At 46.3% G+C, this 9989-nt stretch overlaps 1 protein-coding gene across 1 annotated transcript; it reads right to left on the minus strand.

Annotated features, from left to right (window-relative positions):
* Window positions 1-6025: 6025 nt before the first annotated feature.
* LENG9 (leukocyte receptor cluster member 9) lies at window positions 6026-9620 on the minus strand. Its single transcript, XM_069740684.1, has 2 exons — window positions 9458-9620; window positions 6026-8510 (listed from the first exon to the last, which is right to left on the minus strand). Exon 2 carries the CDS (start codon window positions 8492-8494, stop codon window positions 7178-7180), a length of 1317 nt encoding a protein of 438 aa, XP_069596785.1. The 5' UTR covers window positions 8495-8510; window positions 9458-9620; the 3' UTR covers window positions 6026-7177.
* Between the last annotated feature and the right edge of the window lie 369 nt (window positions 9621-9989).

Genomic DNA, 9989 nt, shown 5'->3' on the forward strand with positions numbered 1-9989 from the left:
CGACGGGGGGGGGGGACAGGTTCCCTTACATTTAGGTTGTTGTGCCAGCGTGGCGGTCGCAGGACACATTGCCGGCTACACAGCTGGGGATCAGCTGACGTTACTGAAACCCAATAACACTGGGTCGTATGTTTTTACTGTGCAGCCTGCACTTCTGAGCCGCAACTGGCGGTGTTGGAGCCCAGGAATAGCAGTTCAGGTGGTAGAAAGATGAACACAGCAGGAGACCTGGATGACACCCAATTACTTAATCAGGCAGAGGAGTGGCAAATTCCTGCGAGATCCAGGCCTGGTTCATTTTCAGGAAAGTAAGCCGGTCAACGTTATCGGAGGATAGTCGCAAGCGACGGTCTGTTAGTACACCACCTGCGGCACTAAAGACACGTTCCGATAAGACACTAGCCGCAGGGCAAGCCAGCACCTCCAATGCATACTGGCTTAGCTCTGGCCATGTATCCAGCTTAGAGACCCAAAACTTGAACGGGGAAGAGCCGTCTGGGAGTACAGTAAGAGGGCAAGCCATGTAGTCTGTCACCATCTGACGGAACCGTTGCCTCCTGCTGACTGGAGCCGCCGGTGATGGTGTAGACATTTGGGGCGGGCACACAAAAGTGTGCCAGAGTTGTGCCATACTGGGCTTGCCTTGGGCAGAGGCACTGCTTCTGCTCCCTCTTTGGGCAGAGCCTCCCCCACTGCCTCGACGCACTGAGCTGCTTTGTAAAGCACTAGCAGCTCTCCTCTCAGTTGGACAGGAGAAGATGATGGAATTCACCAGTGTGTCGTGGTACTCCCGCAATTTACGCTCCCGGGTCAACGCAGGGATGAGGTTTTGGACGTTGTCCCGGTAGCGAGGATCGAGGAGGGTGAACACCCAATAATCAGGCATGTTGAGAATGTGCTCGATGCGGCGGTCGTTTCTCAGGCACTGCAGCATGAAATCCACCATGTGCTGCAGAGTGCCAACTGGCCCAGAAACGCTGTCCCCTGCTTGAGACATGATCTCTGCCCGCTCGTCATCACCCCACCCTCGCTGTACACACTGACCACTGGACAATTGTGTCGCTCCCTCCTCTGGACGGAGCTCTTCCTCCTCCATTGACTCCTCCTCATCCTCCTCACAAATTGGCCCCTGCGTACCCCTTTGTGAGGAACCACGTGGCGCTGACTCTCCAGAAGCTGATGGAAAAGGTGACTCCTCATCCTCCACCTCTTCCACCACATCATCCCTTAACCCTTGCAAAGTTTGCTGAAGCAGGCAGATAAGGGGGACAGTCATGCTGACTAGTGCATCATCTGCACTTGCCATCCGCGTGGAATAATCAAAAGGACGCAAAACCTGGCAGACGTCCTTCATAGTGGCCCACTCTGTGGTTGTGAAGTCTGATCGGCGCTGACTGCGACTTCTTTGCGCCTGATGCAGCTGGTACTCCATAACTGCTTGCTGCTGCTCACACAACCGCTCCAACATATGTAACGTGGAATTCCACCGGGTAGGTAGGTCACATATGATGCGGTGTTCCGGAAGGCGGAATCGGCGCTGCAGAGCAGCAATGCGGGATCTGGCCAAGCTGGAACGCCGCAAGTGAGCACACTCTAGGCGGACCTTGTGCAGCAGGGCATCAAGATCCGGATAGTCCCTCAGAAAACTCTGCACAACCAAATTGAGCACATGTGCCAGACATGGGATGTGAGTGAGGTTGCCAAGGGCCAAAGCTGCCACCAGATTTCGGCCATTGTCACACACTACCATGCCTGGCTGGAGATTCGCTGGCAGTAACCACACATCGCTCTCCTGCTTGATGGCATTCCAGAGCTCCTGCGCTGTGTGGCTTCGATGCCCCAATGAAACTAGTTTCAAGACGGCCTGCTGATGTTTGGCCACGGCTGTGCTCATGTCGGTCATAGGTAAACGTTCACGGGTCCATGTGGAGGTGGACTGTGACGGATCCTGCAGAGAGGAATCAGAGGAACTGGTGTAAGAGGAGGAGTCGATGCGTACAGACTGGATTCCTGCAATCTTTGGAGTGGGCAGGACACGTCCTGCGCCACTCGCATGATCTGTACCTGGCTCAACAACATTAACCCAATGGGCAGTGAGGGAAACATATCGCCCCTGTCCATGCTGACTGGTCCACGCATCGGTGGTGAGGTGGACCTTGCTACTGACGGCGTTCAGTAGCGCATGTTTTATGTTTGCCTCAACATGCCTGTGCAGGGCAGGGACAGCCTGCCTGCTGAAGTAAAAGCGGCTGGGCACCTTGTACTGTGGGACTGCCAATGCCATCAAGTCACGGAAGCTGTCAGTCTCCACCAGCCTGAACGAGAGCATTTCCAGGGACAACAGTTTGGCAATGCCTGCATTCCGAGCCTGTGCTCGGGGGTGGTTGGCCGAGAATGCCCGCCTTTTCTCCCATGCCTGGACTACCGATGGCTGTAGAGTAGACTGGGAGTGTGAGGATGACTGGGAAGGTGGTGCTGTGGGTGGAATTACACTAGGTCTCTGGACAACAGTGGAGGAAGAGGCAACACGAGATGAAGAGGTGGTAGCTGCCGCTGTTGGTTGGCCTACGTCTTCACTGTGTTTCTGTAACTCCACCGCGTGCCTGTTCCGCACATGTTTCCACATATTTGTGGTATTGAGGTTGCTGACACTTTTACCTCTTTTTACTTTCTGATGACACAGCTTGCATTTGACAAAACAAATGTCATCTGCAACTGTGTCAAAAAAGGACCAGGCACTGCAAGTCTTGGGAGCGCCCTTTTTGGCTTTGGAAAGAGACAGGCTCCTAACGGGTGCCAAAGTGGAGGCTACAGGCTCCGCAGTCTTCCCCCTCCCTCTCCCTCTTTGGCCCGTAAGGGGAAGCTCTTCCTCAGAGCTGCTCCCACCACTTTCCTGTTCCTCACGCCACGATGGGTCAAGGACCTCATCATCTCCACTACCCTCTGCCACCAACTGCTCCTCCTGGGTAGTCTCGGCAGCACAGTACGCATCAGAAAGCAGCACCTGAGTTTCATCATCAGATGCGTACTGCGCTGTGGTCACCGGAGGCACTGGCCCACCTGCCTCTTCAGAGTCAGAGAGATAAAGCTTTTGGGCATCACTGCACACTGCCTCTTCTTCCATTTCTCCAATGCTGCTTGGCTGGCCCCCTGTTTCCAAGCCAAGAGATTCAGAGAACAGAAGTAGAGACGGCTCCTGTCCTGGGCTCTCTGACTGCCTGGCCAATTTGGCAGGTGGTGAAGAGACAGATGGCTGCTCTCCAGTGCTCTGTGCCTGAGAGGATGTGGCACTAACTGAAGTCGATGCCGAGGCGTTAGCTGCCATCCACCCGACAACGGCTTCAATTTGGTCTTCACGTAGCAGCGGTGCACGGCGCTCTCCGACAAAGCTGCGCATGAAGGACTGTTCCCTGCTGAAACTGAGTGACGACGAGTCACCGGCGCCCGCAGCAGGCACAGAATCACCACGTCCTCTCCCTGCTCCTCTCCCTGCTCCGCGCCCACGCCCACGTGCCTTACTCCCTGCCCTCTTCATCTTGGTTGACAGATAAAGATAAGCAGAAAAGTACTAAGGCCTTAGTGTGCTTATTCCTGAAATGCTCCTCCTAACAGGTGTAAGAAACACTAATGTTGTAAATTGTGGACTAAACTTTATTATTTTTCAAATGTGGCCTACACAAGTGTTAAGTTGTGTTTGGTGAACTTAACTTTTTTTTTGGTGCAGATCGGGCTACAGAGCTAGTTTAAATCACACGGAGACCGTGTAGACAGCCGTAAACGGCGCTGCAAGGCCAAAAAACCCTCCTCTCGGTTATCCTATATAGTGTTTTTCCACTATTTAGCTGGATACGAGTGGAAAGACACTAATAGGAATTTTTTTTTTCAAATTTTAAACAGGCTGCACTATTTGAAAAAAAGGAAATTGTTTTTCAAGGTATGAGGCAGTAACGCACCCTGAGCTGAATCCAACCGGCTATGGCTGCACACAGACTACAGGGCGAGCTGCGCTCACACAGAGACCGTGCAGACAGCCGTAAACGGCGCTGCAAGGCCAACAAACCCTCCTCTAGGTTATCCTATATAGTGTTTTTCCACTATTTAGCTGGATACGAGTGGAAAGACACTAATAGGAAATTTTTTTTTCAAATTTTAAACAGGCTGCACTATTTGAAAAAAAGTAAAATTTTTCTCAAGGTATGAGGCAGTAACGAACCCTGAGCTGAATCCAACCGGCTATGGCTGCACACAGACTACAGGGCGAGCTGGGCTCACACGGAGACCGTGCAGACAGCCGTAAACGGCGCTGCAAGGCCAAAAAAACCTCCTCTAGGTTATCCTATATAGTGTTTTTCCACTATTTAGCTGGATACGAGTGGAAAGACACTAATAGGAATTTTTTTTTTCAAATTTTAAACTGGCTGCACTATTTGAAAAAAAGGAAATTGTTTTTCAAGGTATGAGGCAGTAACGCACCCTGAGCTGAATCCAACCGGCTATGGCTGCACACAGACTACAGGGCGAGCTGCGCTCACACAGAGACCGTGCAGACAGCCATAAACGGCGCTGCAAGGCCAAAAAACCCTCCTCTAGGTTATCCTATATAGTGTTTTTCCACTATTTAGCTGGATACGAGTGGAAAGACACTAATAGGAATTTTTGTTTTTCAAATTTTAAACAGGCTGCACTATTTGAAAAAAAGTAAAATTTTTCTCTAGGTATGAGCCAGTAACGAACCCTGAGCTGAATCCAACCGGCTATGGCTGCACACAGACTACAGGGCGAGCTGGGCTCACACGGAGACCGTGCAGACAGCCGTAAACGGCGCTGCAAGGCCAAAAAACCCTCCTCTAGGTTATCCTATATAGTGTTTTTCCACTATTTAGCTGGATACGAGTGGAAAGACACTAATAGGAATTTTTTTTTTTCAAATTTTAAACAGGCTGCACTATTTGAAAAAAAGTAAAATTTTTCTCAAGGTATGAGCCAGTAACGAACCCTGAGCTGAATCCAACCGGCTATGGCTGCACACAGACTACAGGGCGAGCTGGGCTCACACGGAGACCGTGCAGACAGCCGTAAACGGCGCTGCAAGGCCCAAAAACCCCCCTCTAGGTTATCCTATGTAGTGTTTTTCCACAATAGAGCTGGAGACTGGTGGAAAAACACTAATAGGAAATTTGAGAAAAAATGTGCAGCAGGCTGCACTAAGAGCAAAAAAGGACAACTGTGTGAGGCAGTGTGAACCCCCCCTGAGCTGAATACAACCGGGTATATGGCTGCACACAGACTACAGAGTGAGCTGCACACACACACACACACAGAGACCTTGCAGAACGCTGTTAAAACAGCGCTGCAAGGCAAGAGCAAGGTGAACAGTGAAGAGAACACACAGCGTTTTGCTAAATTAGCCTTTGGAAAGGAAAATAAAGCAATTAGCTAGCTCGACTGGCCCTCAGTTAGAACACAGCGTCCTGTCCCTAACTGAAATCACAGCAGAGTGAGCGCAAAATGGCGGCAGCGTTTTTTATAGTGCAGAGTGACATCATTTCAGCAGCCAATCCAAGCCTTGCCAGTACTTACATGCCCACCATGCTAAACAGGATGTGCCCACACTTCCAATCATTCCTCACTGGCTGCTGCGTTCAGTTTGAATTCTGGGAACTTCCGATTCCGGTATCCGATACGCGGGAAGTATCGGAATTCGGTATCGGAATTCCGATACCGCAAATATCGGCCGATACCCGATACTTGCGGTATCGGAATGCTCAACACTACTAACAAGTCTTTACTAGTGTATAGACCCTTCTGTACAATAGCCTTCATGTTTTAATTGCTTGCCTTTATGTTCTAAAAAAATGAGTAAAACAGTTTGAACTTTAGTGATCTGCGTCTTGCGGCCACAATACAGATGCTAAAACACAGTCGCCTTGTTTAGCGTGGCCTTACCATCAATAGATTTACAACTGTGGCTTCAGTCTAGCAGTGTGTCACGACTATCTGATGAGTAACCAGACGACGCAGGAGAAAAACTTCCCATTATATTTTTATTTGTTGAAATTTTGAATGTGGCGTATCGATAGAACAGTATTACCTAATATACATTCTACATGAAAGAGTGCATAGTACCCAAGGAGAAGGACACCATTATATAATTAACATTTATATATAATCTGACAAAGTGGAGTCATCTTATTCAAAGGGTTCTCCACAACCCCTTTCAAGGGAATCTATCACCAGGTTTTTGCAGCTAATCTCGGGGCTGCATAATTTCGAGGCATGGACCCTTCTTACAACATTGTGTCACTTACTGGGCTGCTTGCTGTAGTTTTAATAAAATCAATTATCAGCAGGAAATTATCATTTGAGGACTAGTAAACTTGCTACCATGTAGTCCTCCATATTCATAAGTTCTGTTAACTTCGTCCCCTCCACTGATAGGCAGCTTTCTGCCTATGCATAGTGTACACAGAAAGCTGCCAAACAGGAATGCTAGCATGTCCAAAGCAAAAAAAAAATACACAAAAGTTTACGTAAATCCCCTCCAGGAGTAAGTTTCTGCCCAAAAGTAGGTTTTCTTGTGCTCCCAGGATGGGACTTACAGGAGTTGTCCAATTTCTTTTATGCTTACCTGCATGTATTTAGGGCTAAAAAATCATTTTTGCAATTCAGTTTCATTTAAAATTTTACAGTTTTTTTTTTACAAGCTCAACTCAGTCTCCAACCAGCAATAGAGGGTGCAACACAGGAGCTATAGAAGGGAATCGGGGCAAAAAATTTTAACAAAACCATATTGCAATGGATCTGCTACAATAACCATATTATCCCATGGACTGGCGCAATCTTTTATCTTATCCTCTAAAACTCTTTATTAGGTTAGTCAAGCTCCTTTACTACAGTGGCACAATTTATTTTTCCAATATTAAATTAATATAGAATGGGGTTAAACCACCAAGGAATTCTGAGAAAATTCAGCTCTGTGGCCAGTAGAATTAAGAATGCAGCTCTGTACGATAATGAAGGCTATAGTCCAGATAATCAAGGTAGACAACATACACAGTCAGAAAAAAAAATTAGGCCATGGTTCTCCGGTGTTTTGAGACCGTTAATTTATGGGTCTTCTCACATATAGGATTTGGCCAGCGAGTGAGAATTAATTATAGAATTATGCATGGTGAAATCAGTACAGAGGTAATTCTAGAAGTGTTGTATAGAAGCCATCAGTCCGTCTTGAGCTCCCAGCGTAACAGAAACTAAGACAATCAATAGGTTGTGACCCCAAATGGGTCAGCTGAACAGTTGTGTACACCTCAGGCCTGAAGAGAAGACTTGGGTTTCTACTTGCCACACTTCTGGGCATCTTTGCTATGGTTAAATGGAAGCTGTTGGCTTGTGGTGGATCAATTATTTTCAGACCTTTACTGCGAAAACTTTGGTTCAGTCGATTGACCAAACTTCCAAACCCTGGAATAGGCGCAGGTTCCAAATACAGCACTCGTGAATGAAAGTCCTTCAGTCCTTCAAAACTTAGGATAAGACTTGGAGGAAGAAGACGTTGCATGTCGCTTTTTAGTTCTTGAAGCACCGTGTAGGCAACTTCGATATCCTCAGGAGATTCCAAATGCAAAAGGCACAAAGTTAAATGAAGTTCCGGCAATGGGATACAAAATACTGCAATATCAGCGTTCTCTTTTTGGAGGACATTTTGAACTTCTTTTACTGAACTTTTCACATCTTCACTGCTTATACGGACTGCTATGAAGTGTGTGGGTCTCAATTTTTTGGTATCTGCGTGATCTACTGTAGCACAATCCTTTTCAAGTTCTTTGACTTCGAGTTCTTCAACTTCATGAACAGTCACATCACCTTGCTCCTGTCCACTAGAATCTCCCACCTTGTTTCTTTCTGTTTGCATCATTGACACATACTGATCAATGATATCCAAGATTGTCAAGCCACTTCCTGTTGACCCAAAGATGTTATCTATGCGGCTGACCTTGTCCCACACCACCAAATCTCGATATTTGAAATATTGAATGCGATGTTTAGGTATAGCAAGAACATCTACCCCTAAAGATGCCAAGTCTTCCCAACAAAAAGCCGAGAAAGGTTTTTCAATTGTTCCTAAGAACCTATCAAGATAGCCAACGATGAAATGTTCTTTTGGCAAGTGTGCGTCCCATTGAATCCTGGAGATGACATCACTGGCTGTCTTCATTGGTGGCTTCTTCCCCTTTGGTTTAGATGCTTGATTACCTTTTCCTTTGTTATCGTTGGTCACATGAGAGTCATTGGATGCTGAAGGCTCTCCGATATGGCGGTTCCTACATTTGTCTCCAAACCTGCAGCGCCCCAATAGAAAAAATTGACAGATAGTATCATCAGGTGTTACTTCTTCTTCTGTTGTTCCAGGTTCCTCATTCAGTTCCATATTGAACTCATCGTCCACCTTTGTAGACTCCTTCTTTGTGTCACCGTCATTGTCTGTACTCTCCATATCTTAGCTTTTATTACTATGGAAAGATAAAACATAAAGTGACGGTAAGGATAAATATGACAGAAGGAAGGAAAATCAGGTTAGTAAAATACGTGTTGACCAATCCTTTGGGTGGAACTACGCAACTATACTTCGGTGTCACATCTAGGCTAGGGATTCATGACATGACCTAAAATCATGGTATTACTGCAACTCTTCCCAGGTCTTTAATATCACAAACAATCTTGTGACAATTGTAAAAATTTTACCCTAAAGAATTTTATGCAATAACTGCATGTTTTTATTTTTTTTCCAATGCAATGCTGTGTCATGGTGGACTCTGCAATTTTTTTTTTATTTTGACCGTTTCAGTGAAAAAAAAAACGGAAGCAATTAGGATGGCATCTAAGAAAAAAACAAAACATGTCCGTTTCTACAGATGTGTGAATGCAGCCTTACATTGATCCCTCTCCCTCGAGTTTATGTCAGATGGGGTATATCAGTGCCGGACTGGGGTGCCAAGGGCCCACCAGTAACCTTGACTCGGATGGCCGACTGTTCGGCTACATGAAAATATCACATTACCCTCATTCACAAATTTGCCGTGTTTACATAGAACAATAAACGGGGTAGTTTGTTAAATAAATGTTGAGATGATGCCCCTTTCTGTACATTGTGAAACATGTATTGTGCCGACTACTTCTCATATAGGTGGAATAGAGAGACTATTCCTGCATGGCGGCCCACCGGAGGATTCTTCTGCTCTCCAGTGGGCCAGTCCAAGTCTGGATATATATAGTAGATACCATCACCAAAAGGATGCAAAAAATGACCCCGATCACCAGGAAATAAAATCTATAAGTACCAAACTTAATAAATGTCATAGTTACTTATGAAATGGAGCAATAATTGACGTCTACAGTAGCTCAGATCCCCCCTCTCTGGAATCACAGCAAGGATTTAACTTTTAATGTCAAAACTTACAGAAATGAGTGCGTCTCCTCTCTCTTCCTCCTTTCCTCGCCTTCTACCCTGACACTTTGCACCGTGGATGATCTGGTTTATGTACATGACTCACCGGCAACTTACGTCATAGTCCCTGGCTACTGCAAACAAGGTAACAAAACATACAGGAAGCCATGTAGTCACATGGCAGTGGTCATAGAGAGGAAAGTCCTGACAGAGTGGCTTTCCCTGCAAGGTTTTCTGGGATAGCTGAGATGCACAGTATCACCACAAGATGGCAATCCAATGCCAGTGATTGTCTAACATGTCATGTGACAAAGTCTGGCGAAACCTGGGATCTAAGAATAAAGTAATCTGCAGAATGAAACTTTTAGTGCATATTATTAGATAAACTGGCCACAAGGATAAAAAAAAATGTTTTTGCGCCACAACATTCCTAAACGCATAGCTTTTTTTAATATCAGGACAGCATAAATCTGTAGTTTTTTTGTGAAACTATTTGTACTTTATGTTAGCATTCCGATAAAATTGCAACAACAAAAAACACGAT

This window comes from Ranitomeya imitator, chromosome 10 (assembly GCF_032444005.1).
Source record: "Ranitomeya imitator isolate aRanImi1 chromosome 10, aRanImi1.pri, whole genome shotgun sequence".
Taxonomy (NCBI): Eukaryota; Metazoa; Chordata; class Amphibia; order Anura; family Dendrobatidae; genus Ranitomeya; species Ranitomeya imitator.